Source organism: Liolophura sinensis, chromosome 7 (genome assembly GCF_032854445.1).
Source record: "Liolophura sinensis isolate JHLJ2023 chromosome 7, CUHK_Ljap_v2, whole genome shotgun sequence".
NCBI classification, from domain to species: Eukaryota; Metazoa; Mollusca; class Polyplacophora; order Chitonida; family Chitonidae; genus Liolophura; species Liolophura sinensis.
The window spans coordinates 6,326,662-6,348,286 of NC_088301.1; the positions used below are offsets into that span (position 1 = coordinate 6,326,662).

The 21,625-nt window shown below is 39.1% G+C and overlaps 1 protein-coding gene across 1 annotated transcript; it reads right to left on the reverse strand.

Annotated features, from left to right (window-relative positions):
• Positions 1-66: 66 nt before the first annotated feature.
• Positions 67-18,789, reverse strand: LOC135469918 (receptor-type tyrosine-protein phosphatase T-like). Its single transcript, XM_064748560.1, has 14 exons — positions 18,780-18,789; positions 17,907-18,116; positions 16,910-17,059; positions 16,124-16,273; positions 5,175-5,286; positions 4,856-4,932; positions 4,475-4,632; positions 3,990-4,077; positions 2,781-2,854; positions 2,497-2,533; positions 1,974-2,071; positions 1,117-1,242; positions 633-784; positions 67-280 (listed from the first exon to the last, which is right to left on the reverse strand). Exons 1-14 carry the CDS (start codon positions 18,787-18,789, stop codon positions 67-69), a joined length of 1,656 nt encoding a protein of 551 aa, XP_064604630.1.
• Positions 18,790-21,625: the final 2,836 nt, after the last annotated feature.

A 21,625-nucleotide genomic window follows, 5' to 3' on the forward strand; every position in this document is an offset into this window, starting at 1 on the left:
AAAGTGTTTTTACCTCTTTCGGCACAAAATATGAATATCGTATCATTTTATCTTGGATAGACAGCTTCAGGTGGAGAACCTCATCTGAAGCAGTCTAGATTGGTCTGCCATCGGGGACCGGGGTTTGTAAAATGCCATATTTACCAATGCCTGGACCATGTTAACTCGCTGTTCCCGGAGCTGTCTCACACAGGCCGGCACATCCACCACCCCCTCGTCTTGAGCCTGGGAGATCAGATAATCCAGAGCTATGTATGTTCCCGTGCGACCCACACCAGCGCTATGTAAGGGAAAGGAAAAGAAACGGCCAATTACTTCTCTCCGAACGACACGGCTACTGCCTCTTCAGCAAACACTCCATTGTCACTGTGATTAATACCGAAGTAAAAAAGTAAAAAGACAAAAAATGCAAACAAAAAAAAAACAGACAAAAGCAATAACAATTATCTCTTTATACTTAGTCGAAAGATACCCGGTTTGAAATAAATACTCAGAACGCGTTGGTCAAAAATTCCTAATTTTGATTGGTTGAAGTGGCGGTGTGTCTTCACTGATATGCATGCCTAACACGGAAGTAGAGTTTCAACCACCGAGCATAAAACCAAAAGCGTTTCCATTTGCAGATGGGTTACCTGCAGTGCACGACGATTGGTCCGTTAAGCTGCGTCTGATAAGCGTTAACTTTGTCCCGAAAATCCAGTAACCCAGTAGGTTGAGCAGGGGCTCCGTGATCAGGCCAGGCCGTAAAGTGGAACTGCTTGACCGTGTGGCTCTCCGTCTTTGTCTGAGCACCAAATAACATATGACGGGCAAGATAACAAATAAATCCTTCATCCTCCACATCAGGGCAAAATTGGACGTTCGTAAAATGAATGATATAACTTTTTTCTAGGCTGGTCACATAATGTAATAATTTTTCTGTAAAAAAATCCTTACACAAAGAGTGGCTTGGAATTTCAAATGTCATTAAACCACATATACCGTTTGTTCAAAATGCTTAAACTTCACGAAGAAGAATTGAAAGAATATGCACAACGATTCACGATTAGATTTCAGGCATTGATAATATCCTTGAAATTCACAGTACACTTCGCGTAAAACTTCCCATCCACTCACCTGGTTGTGAGTCAGTAGCAGAGTTCTCACGGTAAACTCCCCGTAAAACTCCTCATTCAGTAGTGTCACAGTAATCAGGCCAAAACTCTCCGATCCTTCGTCAGGCCAGTATTGGCAGCACTTGGTCTGCAAAACAGAAGAAGCTGGCGTGAAAATCCAAGCAAAACAATACAGTCACAGCTGGTATATTAGTGCCAGGACAAAAGGTGTCGCAATATGAATTCAAGCTGGTGCTGTGAGCAGAACTTGTCTGTGTGGTTAAAGTGCTTGATTTTCTTCCTCTTCCGTCCAAAAACAAAAACGTCTTATGTATTTATCACAGAGGAATATTAATTAAGGTGATCAAAAACAAGTAAATAAACAATTAAATAAAGAATCGAGTTGATGTGGTATGCAGGACTATTTGGGGAGCTGTGTGGATCGTGAGCCGTTGTCGTGATGTCTTTAAACTGGTATTGTCACAAACTGTATGTTAACAGGTGTTGTCTCGAAAAGTACTTTAAATGAGATCGACTTTCATTATTTTCTTCAGCACAAGTGTTGCAGCAGCGTGTATTTCTGTCAGCCATGAAATGTTCTACATTTTATGTGTGTGGTGTATGCAGTTTGTCAGATAATTGAAACAATAGAATGGAGTCCTTAATTATACGTACATATTTCGTCGTTAAACATATATTCTGTCAGTAAATATTTATTATAAATCTTATTGTACACTAATTTACACAACCTCGCCCTATCTCCATGGTCTAGACTACATCCCTTTAGTTGAAAATCGTGTATTCGAATCGAGTGAACATGCATAGAAAGATTTGGGGATAATTTTAACAAGATATACGGCAAACCCGCCGTTCACGTGCCTTTGTTGTCTCCATTAAGTTGGTCACCATGATAATTTTTCCAGACTTCTGTTCCCAGATCATGCGCAGAAAATCGTGAAGGATGACGTCATTAGGACCTGTGCAAAAATCAATCCACAGTACATTTGCCAAATGTCAATGTCAAAACGCCACTTAATTGTAAAAAAATTACAAATTACCAAATTACATCCGTGGGAGTGAAAAAGAAATTAACCGCATTGTTTGAAATTTAGTTATAACTCATGAATCAACTTTCAATTTGGAATTCTTGCGAGGCCGCGAGATACACCATATTAGAGAAACCGGAAAAACGATGCCCGTGACATGCACTTTCTGTGTCATTATATCAAAAAACGTATAAGAGGGATCGTGTAACGTAGCCGTGGAAATAGGTGTGTTATCGGGTTGTAGAAAAAATTTCACTTGATTGGTTAACGCTGATATAGTGTGGTGGCGCATTCCATTTTATGATGTGCGTGATTTTGCTTACTTTGAACTGAGATGTCTGGGTTATATTACTTGCCTTGAGATGCGATGTATTTCTTCGGTTCGTTGTAACCCTGTAAATCCACAAAATCGTTAGACATCCGTTCCTATTTTCTAGCGGATAAATACCACGACCTTCTATTAAACCTTGCATGTACTCGAAATGATTTAAATCGTTTTAACTAATCAACAACTCCGTTAAAAGTCTAGGGGTAACTTAGCTTCCACACTTATAAATCATTTCTGTTTATTGTTCTGTGTCCTTTTATCTTTCTGTGATTAGCAAGACCAATCGGTTGACGTTTAAATATTGTAACCCACATTTATGTAGCAGGCATTGATGTAGTCAGTAGCCTGGCCGTCTGTCACAGATAACAACACCCTGGAATGGTCGTCTGAAAGCAGAATACGAGACATAACTTGAACGTTAAGTATAATCATGGATGTTTGTCACATTTGTTATAATAGATGGTTTCACTTTGTCTGAAATAGACGACCCACTTATAGTATTCATTTGCTTCCCATATAAGAAAAGGCTTGTGTTTCGAAATCTCAGTATGAATTATATCAAAACTACATTTCATAATAATACCAGAGGGCAACCTAGCTCTGCGCGTGGATATTCTACAGATAGTAAATAGCGGCCAAAACACTCATCAAAAGTCAAGACACTGGGTTTAGTAATATCTGCACATTTTCTGTTGCAGATTGCAGATGGAAACGGTCTATTGTAACTTCATCAATAGAACATAGATATTGTATATTAGAAGTACATAAATGGATATTTTAAGTACAGAGAAGTACATTTATGTCACACACTCGTTAGATGATTCTTTATCTGCTTACTCTCAATTCACACTGATTGGAGCATACAAGCATGGAAATAATCTCAGGCGTCTTCTCATGGGTCATTGCGTCGCCATTCACTGTGGTAAGATTAACAGTGCAGAAGCACCATGGGTATAACACAGTGGCAGGCCTCTGTGAACTTATGTACTGCTGCTCCCATGGGTACAACCCGTACACAATCTTCTAAGGCAGCAATATGCTTAAACTCTCTCGAATGATAGGAAAGGAAACAACTCACGAATTGTGTCATTTGTAGGTCGCAGATCCAGATGTGTATTTTTGGTCTTCAAGTCCGAAGTCGTCTAGCGTTATACATGTACTATAAATTCCACAATGCAAGTGTATCGTTCATTTCTAATTTTGTCAAACATTTCGATTATTCACTGATATAAATCTGAAGGAATCTAAAACACTATACTAAGTTTTTTTGCTAGAAGTTTGTCTTTAAACAAAGGTTAGGGACGGCAGTGGTTAGCTGTGGGTGATGTTATTGACCTTTCTGTGAAAAAGTAAAGATCTTTATATTGTTAACATCGAGTTTGTCTTGCACTTGACGTTTACACAAAAGGTTTATCTATTGTAGTGTATATATGTGCAGGTTTGTTACACGCTTGGCATTTATCAGACCATCGGAGGAAAGCACTGTACATTTTGTGCACATTATAAGGGTACATCACTCACATGCCACGAGGCTTCGATAGCGGCTTTTCGCTTTATTCTCGGGTTTGTCAGCCGCGTCATGCTTCGCGTGCAAACCAGTGGGGAATTTCTGAAATACATAGATAGTATACGAGGAGTTGCAAACTCCTAGGCGCATTTTCAGATATTAGTTTCTGTAAATCTCGCCTGATGTCTGTGGAAAATATAACACACTGTTGATAAAGTTTTTTTTTCGTGTAAATAATTTGTAATCTATGATGCAATGCCACAAACGAATCAATTAAGTGCTTAAGTAACCAACGGCCATACAAAACAACTGGCAAAGTAACCAAATTTCTATCGTTGTAATCCCGACACTTTTTCATTTGCCGTAGTCAGTTTGTGTGTAAGGTAGAGGAAGTAGCCACAATCGGTTTCTTGCAGAAGAATGGCGGACTCCTAAGCTCTACACAGAATGGGAATACTAATCATTTCAAAACCATTCAAACGTTTGTGAGTTTGTTTACTTCGAATTCTTTCTTGAAGCCTTTCGCTGCTTTCTTCCTCGCACCGTAGTCTGGGAATTCGCTGACAGACACTTCAGTCGGGACGACGTCTGCGTTAACGTATGGATTAACATCACCCTGTGGGTCGTCTTCCTGATCGTCGCTGTCTTCCTGAAACGCTGCCAGCGTGAAATAGGAAAAGATATTTTATTTCAATATTCACACACTTCATAATTATTTTATACAACACTCTTAATTAAAAACTAACACTTTTTGAGAACAAGATGACATACTTTCGAGAAAATCATCCTTTAAACAAATATAATGTTTAAATGAAGAAAAGTTCAACGCTTAACTTAATGAGTCTGTTGGAAGAGTTGGTGCGAAAATGAATATCTATACCTATGTTATTCTGTGGCTGCCTGTCCACTTCTATTTCTTCCCGGTCATCATATTTACAGTGCGCTTTACGCCGTCTCCTGTAAAAGATGTAAAATAAAGAAAACTACTAGCAAAGGCAAAATTGATCAAAGTTGCACGAGATAACTACAAGGAAACTGCAAACTTCCCTTTGAATGAACCTGAATTTTATGAAGCGTATAAAGTATGCTTAGTCCTTACATGTAACAGGAAAGGCATAGAACAACCAAGCAGGATGCTGGTTTGACCACTAAAGTATTTTGATTGTATATTTTGTTGGATTCACATAACAAATACATACCTAAATATGATAATGACAACAACTGCCACTATGATGATTAAAACAACAGCTGCAGCCACACCACCGCCTATGTAGGCAGGGTTAACACCACCTTCTGCAGACGCTTTTGCTTCTGGAGTGAAAAAAGAAAGATCAATAAATACTGATGAGAATCCATTGTCCTAATCAGTTATATCTGAATTCAGCTTTATTTCCACTCTAGATTTATGACACGCAATTATATCTCCCTATCTGTTCTAATGATCGCTTTGCTGTTTTGGTTTATTTCACTTTCACATACCTTAACTTTATTAGTATCGTTATCGTTATCGTTCTACACTAGGGCTTAGGGTTACTTTCCAACAGCTGGGGTTTTAACCCTTTCCTCTTCAGTTGGGTTTAGAAGATGTTATATACCCACAGGTCATTTGACATGCTTAAATGTAAATAACGTACGACCACACTTAATTAAGATCCGATCCAGATTGCAATCTTCATGCGCAGGAGCAGGTGATTTCCAACAATACTGTATTTAACAGCCAGGTGGCCGTTCCATGTGTTTGATTTGCGTCTCATATAGATATCTATACGAAAGGGACAACATTCGAGAGTTCTTCTTACGAGAAAAGCGTTAATTTCAAGGGTTATTTTATTCATTAAGGTTCATTTCAGATTTCTCCATGGGTTAATATGGGTACTTGAGAAAACCGCACATTTATTTCCGGCGAAATAGGAACGATGAAAGGCGCTATATTCACTTGTTTATGTTGAACTTCATCAATTTTTAGGAATTTCAGAAATTTCATTAAGTTTTAACATCAAAATAACAGCAACTGATGGGCTTTAACTGATTCATATCACTACCGTTTTGATATGCCGAGTGCAATCGTGTATGCTTAAAAACGGCCAATACAAGCTACAAAAGGTGATGAAAATGTATAGGGGTTAGTTCAGCTTACTTTGAGGTCTACTCAGAGGGAGTGAAAACAATGTATAGGCTAACGCACAAGATAAAACTGTGAAAACCGGATGCCAGTACATGTATCTGTGGAAAGGGTCGACACCCTGCTTTTCGATGTGCAAACCTTTAGAAAGATTTTTAAGAACCTTTATTGTAAACTGTTTGGAATAGCATTGAGCCAGCGCTTTTCAGATTCTCATAAATGCAGCGATTGCAACCTTTAGCATTTTTGTTCAGACGACATTCCCAATCCATTTCTTATATACTTCTGTGACTCTGTCACAGAGCAGTTCTGGCGTAACAGATAATAATAATAAACACATTCTAAAATATGTCTCTGCTAGACGGACGGACAACGATTGTTTTCTTAAGGCATTGCATTAAATATAAATTCCATACGTGGCACGTTGTCACAATGATTATGTAGAGTTACCTCCCCTTCTTAACTCTCTGCAAGTGGAAGATAGAGATGCTGATGGAGCATAGTTCAGCGGTGCAGATTGTTGTTTAAAGGTTTGTTGTTTTGTTATTTTCTTAATGTTTGCAGTTTTTCTAGCTCTAAACACCATTGTGGCATTTGAAAGGAACTGTTCATGGTGCCAGCCATTATCCGATTTCATTGACAAAGTGTAGTGTGAGAGAGCTCTGATGTAGTTCGGAACTTCTTCGCTGTTGTAAAAGTGTTGTTGATGGCGGGAAATCTTGTAAGATGTCATGAATGCCTAGATCAGAGAATTATGTAACTGTATATATTAGCATGAGTTGAACACGTTATAGTATATAACTGACAAGGAAATATTTTTTTTAAATATACAGCTGGTCTAGACTTGCTGGGGGGTTTGTGGATGTTTGAACATGCTATCGTTGCTGTGACTAGTCGACACCCTGCATTTGCTTTATTGTCATAAGGTAATAGTGAATTAAACCTTTCTTAATTTGCTGACTTTATTGCTATTGCTGGTTGTACTAATTTTGCTGTAAACAGGGAACTAGCCACATATAGTTTTATGTAATGTTACTTAGTACACTGTAAAAACCGTTACACCGTAAAAATATGTGTAACTGTGAGATGTCACTCAAGATGTCATTTTTGTTCTCTTATAGCTGTAACCAGCATTATTCTGCCTGCCTTTGATGCTTTGATCAGTCTGCATGGTGAGCAGTGAGGTAATTTTGCTAGTATTTGATGATTATTTCTAATTAAGAGACTAAATGTACAATTCAGTGTATTGCATAATGATGCATTTGCTGTTGACATGTATACTGGGCATGTTCATTTCTCTGAGCTAAGTGAATGTATACTCAATAGGATTTAGCTGTTATGCAGGTTTGTGTGTAGTGTTGTTGAAATACTGATGTAGCATAGCATTTGAATAGTGCAGATAGTTACACTGTTGTGGAACTATTGAGGTTTCAGTGAGGACCACTGCGTCTAAGTGAACGCCGTTCGGTTAGAAAATTTGAAAGTTATGGGTCATCGTATTCGTCCATGTATATAGTGTTCAGTATTACCTAATGTAGGTTACATTTGGTTCTAATTGAAATTGAGGTGTTCTCGTTATTGACTTTATTAACGGTTTGCAACCGTGTGGCTGCAAATATTTTCTTTTGTTTAACAATTTCTTGAAATCTTGATGTGATGTAAATGTAGTTTTGGAGTTGATAGTTAATTCAATACAAGCTGATATTGCATGGCAGCACTAAATTGCAGGGTCAATGATATTTTGAGATGTGACACCAGTAAACTCATGGCTCTAAGTTAATAAGGTTATAAGTGAATTAAGTTTCTGATAATCCTTTTCATTCGTTCTACAGTATACCAAAATACTGCGCAGTTATATATGTGAATGGTTTTTCTTTCGGATAACCACTATGTTGTACTCAGGTGATTGATTTAGTGTGATTATTTACTTTTAATAGCTCCCGATAGGTTCTAGGTGTAGTGTTTATGCACAGAACTAATTAAATCTTTCTGTCATTGTACAGGCTCCATGAGGTACCGGACCCTGGTCACTTTTCCCATGTTTCACCGTCACTGAATAAACTTGACCATGTACATCAGCCATGATGATGTCTTTATTATTTGTTGACATTTCCCCCAAGAACGAACCTAACCGGTCACACACACATATAGGTTCACAGCTATTTGCTCTAGCCTCCAAATTGATGTAGAAAACTAGATATAAAAATGGAGCAAATAACCACAAGCCCCCACAAGAAAGCTAACTTAACTTTACTGACACTTTGGAGGATTTAGATTCAGTAGTGATATTTTGGTAAGTGCAGGTAAAGGGCAGTCATACATTCCGATCTGAGATGACCGAGATGATTCTGTAACACTGGTATACTTAAAAGCGAAAGTTTTAAAGGTTGCTCTTGTTGTGTTTGTCACGTATTGTTGAACAATTAAAGCCAGAAAATTCAATGAAATAAGAATCCATCGCTTTTTAAATCTATATACTCACGTGCCACACAGTCCCTTCCGGAATACCCTGGGTCACATCGGGGATTCCGCGCGTCTATAAGGCAATCCCCAGTTGTTGTGTTACAGTGGCTATTGTTGTAACATTGTCCACAAGACTTTGAGCAGTTAACTCCCCACGTGTTGTTACTGCATTCTGTAAAATACATCAACACAGAGATGATGCCGGTGAACAATTTATTAATCCTATTGAGTCCATTAGCAGACTTACATGTTCACGACGTTTGGATTGTTATTTAACAGTAGACGCATAGGTATCATCCATACACAAGCTATTCACACGAACTTGTGTCAGCTAATTTACTATAGCATTACTAGGTGTCATTTAAGACCCAATAGCGCGATCCCTTTACAAGGGAGATAACCTATATGGCTATGTGTAGTAGGACACAGACCCCCATTACGACTTACGACTGTAGTTCTGTGTATTTTAGGGTCTAAAGTCTGTTTTTGCTGCCAGCGTGCCGTTTTTGGTGTACAGGTGGATGCTTGATATCAAAAGGATGAAAACTGTCTAAGCTTTGGGCAGGTATGAGTTTTAATGATGAAAGTTTGAAATTCTGGGCGGGAGGACACAAGGACAGGTGGTGATGAGGCTGCGAGTGACGTCCCCTTGGCGTTGGGACTGAATGGTTGGGACTGAGCTACAGCGCTAAACGCTAACATTGGCAACTAATGGGGTTCTGACGCCAGTAGAGTAAGATGGCGTGTGGACACCACCGATGTCTTACGGGCTGAGACTGCCACTGGGACAAAGTACAATTGATGTGGAAATACTAGTGGTGGATTCGAGCGATAATAACTCCATTTAGCGAAACTGGTGGAAAAGCTGGAAGTTGAAAGCGTTATTTCTTGAATTTCGGAGACACTGCGTGGTGGTGATCGAAAGTCGTTTCATACCTTTACTTCTCGTATATAGGTACGAGGCCATTATATATCATATATAGGGTTTACGGACTGAATTCGAGCGCCTGCGTTTCATCTTTTAATCCAAAGCTACAAAAGTGAAGCAAAAAATTCAACGACAGTAAAATGTCTAGATCAGCCTCATTGATGGTTAGATTTATCTCCATTTCTTAGAGAATTGAGCATGAATCCAGTTGTACATCTATCCTGTTGTAGTTATGTAACATTTATTACGGGTCAAAATCATATCAGTGAAGATAGCTCCCGCTTCCCACTTGCCGGTTTCTGCTTTCATGTTCAAGTCAGAATATCGAACTGGGAACTGGGAGCTAACTTCAAATATTTATTGTAATATTTTGCTCTTAATGTGGCACCTAGATGTACTGAACGTAGCACATGTACACTTTCAGACATGCCACACCTTATGGTACCAGCAGTTCCAAGTTACGACGCTAGGGGGCGCATATGCAGATGAACATCGAAGCGGGAGCTGGGTCTGAACAGCTATTAATATTGTATCTACGTGTATCAAACTTAGTATGTGCACACATAAAGGCATGCTGCGCCTGATGGTGTCAGTACTTCTAAGTAACGATGCTAGGGGGCGCATGTGCAGATTAACATCGAATCGGGAACTGGGTGTGTACAGCTGTTAATGTTGCACCTAGATGTACTAAACGTTGTATATGTACACTTTAAGACATGCCCCAGCTGAGGGTACCAGTAGTTCCAAGCTTTGACAGTAGGGTGACATGTACCTGAACATCGAATTGGGAACAGAGTTTTTAAAGCTTTTATTATTGCACTTCGAGATACCCAACAAAGTACATGCACACTTTAGGACATGCCACATGTAATAAACTTGATTGACCCGCACGTGTTGTAAGTTGTCGGCTGTGATTGTCGCCCTTGAATTTATAAATCACCAGGAGACGACCAAAACACGTGTATCTCACGTGTAAAGGAAAGCCATCTTGATCCAATCATTCATCTAACGTTCCCTATAACATAAAAATCTCACAGAATGAACAAGGTTTTGACATGAGGCGCAAACCTTTTCTTTAACCGTTGTCGTAAGTGTCGTTAGGTTATATATTTAGACGTTACCAGCGTGGCACCAATTGGTGTCATCGAGCACGCGTGTAAAAGGCTTCCAACACGCAAAAATGCAGTTCACATGAGAGGTATTTAGTCAATAACCTCTTTATTATACACCACACCAAAAAATTCACCTATGGAACAAAAATTAATTAATCTTAAACACCGAAATGACAATTCGACACAAACGTTTTACGAACCATAATTAAGTAAAATTCATAGTAACTATTTTACAAATAGCACAAGAATATGTACAAAGAACAGACACAGCGTCACTGAATGACGTCATGTAGCTAATGTTGAAGAGATGGTAAAATTACGGTGGCCCTTTTGCGTCATTCGAAATTCCTAACATTTTTTACCGATTTACAATCATTCACTTTCTAATAAAACTTGTCATTACGAACAAACAATTTGAAGTATATGCAAATGCAGATTAAGGCAGACACAAAAATATTTTAAACACAACTGATAAATTCAACTATAAAGTTCTCTAAGTTTAGAGAAAAGGCTTACAGCTCCGATAAAACCTTCTCGTCGCGGAGAAAACCATTACACCTCGGACAAAAATTTGTAGCGCGTTGAAAATGTTTAAACCTCCGAAATAGGTTTACACAGCGGAGAAAACCTTTCTACCGCAGAGAAAAGGTTTAGACCACGGAGAAAAACTTTGCACCGATGAGAAAATGTTTTCTCCCACGTCTAAATCTTTGTAATTCGTTGGGAAACGTTTGAACCGCGGAAAAACCTTTCACTACGAAGAAAAGGTTAAACCCCCGAAGAAACGTTTATCATTGTTTGAAATAAGTTTATGGTCGTATTTATCGTTTTTATAGCTTTTGCTTCTTTGTATGCGCTAGTTCATTTTTTGTACGCTCTCTTTCTAAATAAAACATTTTACTAATTTAAATTGATTCGTCGGTTTAAGTAGTCAAAAGGGGTCACTGCGAACAAAGAATTAAAAGTAAACACAGCGACCTTTTCTTCGCGGAAGAAAGAGGTCTTTGCGATGCGAAGGTTTTCTCCGCGTTATTAAGTATCAAACAAAAAAATTAACATAAAAAAACTGTATGACCGTGATTTTGTTACTAATTTAAACTGATTGGTCGGTTTAAAAAACTGTAGCTGCGAACAAAGAATTAAAAGTATATACAGCGGTCTTTTCTTTGCGGAAGGATGAGGTCTTCGCGATGCGAAGGTTTTCTCCGCGGTATAAAGTATCAAACCAAAAAAATTAACATAAAAAATTGTATGGCCATGATTGTATGACCACAGTTGCAATACACCAGTACATTGAAAAACCAATTCATTGCAAAACAGCAATCAAACCAACTATAAACCAACCATTTCATTAGCATTCAATCCATTATACAGTAAGCATACCTATTGAACAACACTAAATCGTCATCTACCGACTTCATATTTATCATTTTTTCTCACAATTCGATCGACTATTCGCTATTTTTCGGTGTTCTTAAAGGAAAACGTTATACTAAGGAGAAAATCCAAACCAGTTAAAACTTCCTGTTCGCCAAAACGTTAAGCGCTTTATAAACACTTGCTGGGAGATGTGCCGACGGATGTCGAAACCGGTTAAACAGTTTACAGGTCTAAACAGCTGTTCATCCCACATGACAAAGCCTTTGGAAATGCCATTAAACATCTGGTCGGATGTTTCTTTTGTGCAACTCTACTGAACCTGAAAATGTCAAGGCAGTATTCCAAGACCTCTGCTTGGTGTTGTTCTCGTGTAGGTTGTGACAGGACGTCGCAAAAACACAGCACCAAATAGCAGTGTTAGCACATGTGACGAATACATACATAGTCCTTAGGAGCGTTGTTGCAGAGATGGGTGGCAAGACAATTGCCCTGTGTTGTCCATTCTAAGACCTATTCGGCAAAGACAATCCCTTGCTCTGCCCTGCAGCTCTTGAAAAGTACATGTCATTTTACCCTTTATTGAGTGGTAATATGCTTGGGCCCTTATACCCATATATCCCTGGAACAGGCCCCAAAAATGTCATAGAAACAAGGTCATCGAACGCCTCAGCAGAAAGTTAGCCTTGACAAGGCTGTCAAACTAGATGTACTGAAACGGAAAACAAAACTGTCACCGCTCTTCTTATTTCTAAACTGAAATTGTCCTCCATTGGGCGTGTGAAAGAAACTCAGCATACTGACATCCTCGGGCCTACACCTCGCAGAAAAAAAGTCTGACTACATTTGCTTAAGTGAAGAAAACTGGTGTCGCCGAAAAGCACATAAATGTAACAAATACCACTCAAGACTAGCAACGCAACGAGGAAGTGAATAAACGTCTGGCAAGGAGAGCCTTCTTACGGTACCGAAGTGCGGAGGCGAGCATCATGGAAAGGTACTAGTAAATACATGGGCGCTGGACAATTTCTTAGCCATTTTTCGTGTCAATGACATGGAATGTGGGGATCTTCGGGATACGTGCAACAATTTGAATCAGCTGCGTGGTACATTACTGAAACGTTCGGATTTCCTGAGAGAATCAACATTGGATGCAGCAAAGCTGACATGGGCCATCAGGCGACCAGACATTCCTCTTAAATTTTCAGGTAATCTTTACGGGTCTGAAGCAGATGTGTTCGCAAATGGTTTTGTGACAGAAATCAAAAGTACACTGGTAGCCACCTGTACTAATCCTACATGCCTTGAACATCAAAGAAGAACCCTGACAGGCGTATGTCTGTGTTAAGTGAAAGCTTTTGGTGCAGCAGTAAACATCATAGCTATGATTTTAAAAGTGCACGTTGTATGCATTCTATACACCCAGTTGCTAAATCAAGATGATTATATTCAGAGAAGTATAAAATGAAGTTTATCCTGATATTTCCGACCCTGACATAACTAAGTTGGGCCCCCAATTAATCATTGACAGTGTCACTGAATCTCGGTTTAAGCAGGCATAAATATAAGACTAAAATCTTACGAGTTCATAGTTAGCTCTTGTAGCGCTATGATCACGTATCTGCCTTGAGGACAACACTCCAGTTCTGTTTCTTGCACACATACCGCTGCGAACGTTTCGAGGAAGCGATATCTGTTCCTAAAAGTGTTAATTAGATACCTACCTTAACGCCAAAACTAGCAAATATGGAGTCAGGAGAAAGATGTTCCAGAAAAGACGTATTTGTTGACGCTGAAAGGATTGAAAGGTTCAACCTCTTCAGCTATCGCCTTGATATATCTGAAATATTGCAGATGTGGCGTTAAGCCATAATCATTCATTCATTACTTTAAATCTGCAACCCCGTGCAGGGAAAATAAGACAAAAGGCGGGATGAGCTGGCGGGTATTTTTTGCTTGTAGCACGCCATAAATCGCCCACAAAATACACCGTCAGAATTCGCAGCATAGTTGCAGACTAGTCGTGGATAACAAACCCTGTCATATGACGCAGTAAATCATGTCACGCCAACAAAACTTCACAGGCCAACAAAATACCGTCTAGGCGGATCTAGTGTGTCCCCAGCTTAAGAAATAAGTTCATTAATGCAATGTTTTGATTCGATTGCAACAATTTTGTTTTAATTTAGGAAAACACTGCGATGTCGAGGTATTACACGAGAAGCCGGGAAGCACTGCCACCAGTCCTTGTGTTCATTATCTGAGACCAAGTCGCATTCGGAAAGACTTCCTCAAAGCTTCAAGAGTTCTCCAGACAGACAGAACTGAATGAGCAGATGTTTCGCCATGCTGGGGTCAGGCAGCATCGATCTGACTACTTCACTTGTGTTGTAAGTTCCATACGACAGGGCTGGTTGTATTACGACGAAATTGTGGTCAAGCTGGCAAATTTCAATCCGTCTACTATCGTAAACTATACTTCAAGTCAGGTGGCTTACATTGTAAGGAGGATATGAGCAAACTGTAGTCTGAATTCTTTGAAGGCTATGTCCCCACACCAGATTGTAACACGCGTGTATATTTGACATAAAACGGGTACAAGTACGCGCTAACGCAGGCATTTGCAGTTGATAACTGATAAACAAATCTAGCTTTGAGGATAACTTCTGACCCTTGCATCCAAAAAAATAAAATTAAAAAAAAAGCCACAAAATAATGTCAAAATGACTCGTTTTCACGTAGGCCCTCACAGTCGTGCAAAATTTCACACCTGAAATTTCCTGGGGTGTATTTTCCGCGCCAGGACGTGCCGTTATTATACTTTCTATGCTTATAGGTACACGTCTGCCAGATACTCGTCAAATCGTTCTCGCACGAACATTGATAATCGCCGGAGTTAGTGTGTGTTTGTGCCTGTAATTTGACGTGCTAGCGCAAAAATTGTCGCGTGCACTTAGGAGTTTGATAAGCTGCAAATTGTACCACTGAAGATGACGAGTAAAGGCTTCAATAAATGCCAACTTACAAACAGGATATATGGTATAGTCGTTGTCTTACCCAAGTGTGGTGTGTGGCAAAGTCAGGTAATCAAGCTAATCTCATAACCTTTCTAACTTAATACAGAGAAAAGTTGTTTATTTTTCGGCCGTTGAACAAATTTGAGTTTGACCCATGTTCCTTATCATTTTTTGTGTTTTAAGAAAGGATACCAGTTTTCATAGGTAGTATACATCATGCTACTACTGCCCTTGTTTGACGTTATAAACGGCTATTCACGTGTAAAGATTTCAAACGTAACGTTTGCTGAGTATATATCTTATCTATGTATTTCGTTTTCTTTTCTAGCCAAGAATGAATCTGTGTTTTCTCGAACGTATGGTAGTATTTTAATGGATGTGGAGAGCAAAATTGTCACTGGAAGCTACAGGCTACGGAGTCTGTGGACTGATGGACAAATAGGGTAAATGTACGTGGTATTGAAGACAACGTCGCATCCATGTTGTCTGGTGCATTTCTTACTCGTCAGGCTGAAGTAATTCGCCAAATCTCAGAACTTGGAACTACCGGTACCATCAAATGCGGCATGTCTGAAACTCTACATGTACCCAGTTTGTACATATAAGTGCAATATTAAGAGCTGTAAACACCCAGCTCCTGATTCGATGTTCATCTGCATATACGCCCCCTAGAGTCGTAACTTGGAACTACATGTGTCCTCACGTGCGGCATGTCTAAAAGTGTACATGTACCAAGTTTTGTACCTCTAGGTGCAATATTAAAAACAGAATAGAATAAATATTTGAAGTTAGCGCCCAGCTCCCAATTCGATATTTAGCTTTGAACCTTTCGAACAACGAACCAGGAACTGCGAGCTAACTTCACTGACTTGTCAAATTCACCAGCACAGCCCCTCTTGGTGGCACCAACGGTTCAAGAAATATCCTTCCAGTATGTCCAATTTCCGATAAAGTTGTGTATATTTTCTTGGGCCTTCATCGCCGTAGTCCACAACGTTTATCTACCGTAGGCTACTGCTTACACTATTATACAGAAAATATCTTATCTATAGTAAAGGCGCTGGAACAGATTGCCAACAGTTACATGTTTGGACATGGTAAAACGTCAACAATCTAACAAACAACAAACCTTCATCACATTTCTCAGTGCGGTATCCCAGCATGCACCTTGGTGTTCTCTGTGGACAGTGCCCGGATGTTGTGTCACAGACAGACGGGCCCTCAGCACAGTTCCCACATCTCTTCCCACAGTCTAGTCCGTATGTCCCAGGTGTGCACACTAATAAACACACCCACAACATCCAAAAGATGGACGTGGATTTAGGGGCACGATATCCACAAACAAACAACGGAAATGTAAATAAACATACTATACATCTTTAAACTCGCATTATGTAATTTTACTTCTCTAGTATTAATTTTATCACTGTATGCAAATACCACAGCCATTGTCATTCCTTGCAAATGACGGTGTCAAGACGAAGTTTCACTAAGCTTTTCTTGGGTTTTAAAAATCTAAAAAATATATTTAATGTTGTTTTAAGGTATTTTCAGTGATAGTCTTTCAGTGGACATAAACATTAGTCAGGTGCTCTCATTCAGTTTAAAGATATTTTCAGGAACTTGTGCACTTTGGTGTACTGTCGAAAGGCTGAGGTAAACTGGAGAATGATTAAATGGGATTACAAATACTATAATACAGTAAAGATGCGAGTGTCATTTTAAATGCTAAGGTAACTTTTCCGACATCGTTCACTTGACGAAGAAGAAAGCAAACACAACGTGAGTTTGTAGTGATCGCGATGCATGAAACTCGTAATGTACTGACTAAAATCCTTTGTTGAGTTCTATACTAGATTTCCAAGAGGAACAAGTTTGAACATAATGAAACTTCAACAATGTACAAACAACGAACCTTCATCACATTTCTCAGTGCGGTATCCCAGCATGCACCTTGGTGTTCTCTGTGGACAGTGCCCGGATGTTGTGTCACAGACAGACGGTTCCTCAGCACAGTTCCCACATCTCTCCCCACAGTCTAGTCCGTATGTCCCGGGTGTGCACACTAATAAACACACCCACAACATCATAAAGATGGACGTGGATTTAGGGGCACGATATATTGCCACATATCCGCAAACAACGGAAATGTAAATAAACATAGTATACATCTTTAAACTAACATTATGTAATTTTACTTTGGTATTAATTTTATCACTGTATGCAAATATCACAGCCATTGCCATTCTTTGCAGATGACTTTAGAACTTTGTTTAGAGGCTTGTCAAACTCCTCAAATAGAGAAGTGGCTTACCAAGTACATTCGGGGGCCTCCGTGGCTCAATTGGTTAGCGCGCTAGCGCAGCGTAATGACCCGGAAGTCCAGCCGGCCGTACGTGGGAAGGTCTGTCAGCAAACTGCAGACGGTCGTGGGTTTCCCCCGGGCTCTGCCCGATTTCCACCTACCATAGTGCTGGCCGCCGTCGTATAAGTGAAATATTCTTGAGTGCGGCGTAAAACACCAAACAAATAAATCAAATACTAAGTACATTCCGGTTTAGTTGACTGCCATAAATTCCTAAGCATAGATTTTACCATCGATCATATGGGTAAGTGAATATCTCTTTGAGAGAGGGTTCAGCAATTTGGTTCTCACTTGTATTTCTCTTACTAATTGTACGTTTGCTTTTGGAAGTTCGCCTGTTTATTTCCTAAATACTAAAGTTTTGTCAACTACAAATCTCCATATTTTACTATCTTTTTGCATATTTACATTTGCTTTGAGAGTATCATTGAAGAAAAGATAACTGAGGTATTTTGTCTATGGGAATGTCTAAGATATATTTACGAAATGAAATGCAAAATCACTTCTGTTTCATAGTAACAGAATTCTTGCCATTTAGACACCATACCGAATATCTGTACTTCACACAGAGTGAGTGGCTTGAAATTGTTGATCATAATCTTCACGGTGTCTCCTAATATCGGGCTGCTGGTGTTACAAGATCCATCAATAACGTCCCCTGGACCGTAATGAGCCGTGGTGGTGTCCTGGTAACACACTGTGTAATTCCGGGAGGAGTTTCCCACGAACAGGGTAAAACCATTAAGACGGTTACCGCCTGAAATACAAACCAAACAATTTTGTGAGTAATATAATTATCATCAGACATTTAACCGGAAGCAGCAAGCACCAGAACAACTTGTGTTAATGCGCACAGTGATGTTAATTATCAACCCTGTTGAAAACTGTACCACTGATGACTGAAAATCTTGTGTGAGACACGAAGGTGAAGCACCATCACAGATGAAAGAAATCATGCTCCGCAAACCACAAACAGATCGTTGCATCCAACACATTAAAGAATTCCTTTGTCATAGATTAAAGGAACCCTGCACTAAAATTTAAAGTAATCCTGCAAATCAGACCAACGAAATCATGTACCACGGATCAACGGACCTGTATCCTGTGTCACAAAGGAATTCTCGTTCACAAATAAAATCACGACCATTAGCAAATTTGGCTACTTTATACTAATGGTTATTGTGAAGTCTTGTGTATATTAGTGTGTGGTATTGCATGAGTCATAACCGGGACCAATAGTGTACAACTCCATGGTTTACAAAACACGTCACAATGATCTATTTATTACATGGATGAACTTGTCCATGGGTTTTTATCTCCAGTAAAAATAACGCTTTATTTGCTTTGGTATTCGCTTTACTATTTTGCTTCATTTCGGAATAAAGAAATAATACTGATATCAGTGTTTGTGTAGCCATACAGCCTGGCATTTCGTCGAGCCCGAAGTGCGAGTGTAAATGTTGATCTTCGACCTTAATTGAGCCAAGAGAAAAATACTTGATTTGAGCGAACTGCTAGTTAGCCATTTTCGATTTAATTTGCAAGGGTGTGCAATTTAATTGTATCAAAAAGATGTTAGGAGATGTTTTTCCACATGTTGTTCATTAAAACTCTTTTGAAAAGTTATTGACTGGTAGATTGTCAATCAGTGTTGCTATAAGCCAGCACCTGCTCGTCCCTGACTCTGCGGGTATGAAGACGAGCGTTGTTATCCGCTGGCACGTGCATTCCTGATTCTGGTTTTGTGCTTAATGGACTTAGGCCGATTCCTCTCAAACATAACAAATCAAATTGGGTATTAGTCCGAATATTCTAAATAAAAATTGGAGCAGGTATTGTGATAAGTCTGTCGGCATGCTGCAGTTCTAGCCAGATGCGCCGTCGAAGACTTCGTTGGTCAAAATATGGTTCAAAACCAACTGACCAGGCACTAAACTGTGGACGATTACAGAATGACTGAAAGGACTTGAATATATGACAAGCAAAAAGAAAAGGTGGGTAATTTACCGTCACCAACGTTGTTTGGAAATTCTTAGTGATTTTAAATGGATCTACTTCTGACTGGAGCTGCAGCATAACGTCAGGCTCATCACAACATCTCTTGTAACTTCTTGTCAGAAAATTCCCACTACATATACTTGGCTGTTTGATTGTCACAACTGAGACCGAATCCTCCTTGCCTTTTTACCTGGAGGTATGTCAGTTACCTCTTGATTATCTCCGAAGTCGTCATTCCTCCGTAACGTTAGAATAAAACAGTCTAGAGTACAGCTTTAAGTATAGATCAAAAATAAATAAGTATCATTCTGGTCAACCTATGCTTTCTGTTACAGATACCCATTTTAATTTAAAATATCGAGCAAAAACCTGTTCTTCAAAAAAAAGTTCAATCTGAAAAAAAGTATTTTGAAAATTGTACGCTGAGATTATGGTGAGATAGCTACCGGACAATTTAAATATGCATCACCTGAAATCCATATGATCAAATCTTTATTTGCAGAATCAAATAATGGATAATATTATTACCATAGTAGAGAATTTACTGTAAATGGTTAGTGGCATGTTACTAGTTTTTACTCACTGACTGTTTTCTTACAGATTTCAGTCACAATAGAAAGACAACACAATGGGGAAAAAACGAAGACGACATAATAATCTATAATGGTTTTCGCAGCAGAAATATTTCTTCGGTGTGGAAATATTTGCTAAAAAACCATGAGGAAAAGGTTTATAATCAGTAGTGTAGCGTGTTCTTTAGTAGGATTTACACTTCAGTGCCAATATTAATGACTTGTCTTTATTTTATTTGAGAAAACATCAACATTTGTAATCACCATAACAACAACATAAATGTTTTTTGAACGATCAGACATAAAAGGGTATCCATGTTTTGGCAAATATTCACATTTAAAATTATTATAATATTATTTACTGTCATAAAGGCTGACATCTAAAAGGCTATAACTCTGTTTATTTGTAACATTTTGCCAACGCCGGGTATTTATAGATTCTTGGTGGTTATAAAGATACAAGTAAACTTACATAGTCCGCCGTCACAATGCCCTTTTCTGTTATAGATCCTGAAGCTGTAGATGTTGTACTGTTTGTCCAGTGTCACCGTCCAGTACGCGGATTGTACTCCCACTGATGTGTGAGTACATGTAGGTGGTTGTGTGAGCAAAATTTGTTCCATCCCACCGTCCACGGCGAGTTTAGATTTGTATTGGCTATGGGTCGATGATTGCCTGGTGTTTCTGTTCAATGCCACATTCTCTGTTAACCAAAATATTAAATCAATGACAGACAAATGTAAGACATCTTAACATCTGGACATAGCAATGAGTCCATGTGCCTGCACTTTATCATAAAAACAAATTGACGATATGTGTCCCCAAAGCGAAATGATGTCTATATCGAGATTTCGAATTCCTCCGTCCAAGCCTTAATAGTGCGGGGAGTGTTCTGTGCTATAACTCCAGTATTGCTATCAACAGTGAAAACAGAACCCTGGCTGCTGCGAAGCTTCAAAGTGGTCACAACATACTTGTCTGGCTTTGCGTTACAGCATGCATACCAATCATTAGCAGTTAATGCAACCATCGCCGCTATTTTTGGGTCAGTCCTTGCCTTCCCATTTGTCGTTAGACAGGTTATGCAACTGACATTAAAATCGTTTGCATATTTCATGTGATATAATTTTGTTTCCATCAGCACCTTCACATAATTTAACCATTTAAATCACGAATATCACATACAACACCAAACCTGCCAGTGAATAAGAATGGCCTTAATCCTTCCTATACAGTTAGGCCAACTCATCACCACATTGCCCATCCAATCAAAATGAAGAAATGAAGTTTTTACTGTATACTTTATTCTTGCATCCCATGACAAAATGCGTTGTATAGAAACGGGATAGATCACTTTGCTTAGCTTTGCCTTCATCGCTTTACTTCCCGATTTTAGGCTAATTGTTTGAATAATGGATTACATGGAACAAGAAATGTCTTGCAACAATAAGCTCATTAAGACAACATTACCTGTTTATTGCAATGCAAAGTAGAAAAAACATAAAAATTATTCCATTTACTCCTTCCAGCCAATGTGTCTTTAGCGGTAACATGAACAACGCGGTGTCATACGGGGTAATACAAACGGCGGCTTTGATGTACACAATACTCCGCATGGAGGGAAAATGCTCACGATTTACATGCTGGGTTTATATGTGAGGGTAGTTTACTTCATGACATTTATCCTACTCAGAGA

Coding starts and splice junctions, on each gene's coding strand:
- LOC135469918 (XM_064748560.1), bottom strand. Junction 2,534..2,780: donor TCAATGCCTGCTACATAAAT/GTGGGTTACAAT, acceptor GTGGATTTACAG/GGTTACAACGAACCGAAGAA. Junction 1,243..1,973: donor ACTTAATGGAGACAACAAAG/GCACGTGAACGG, acceptor TCTGTTTTGCAG/ACCAAGTGCTGCCAATACTG.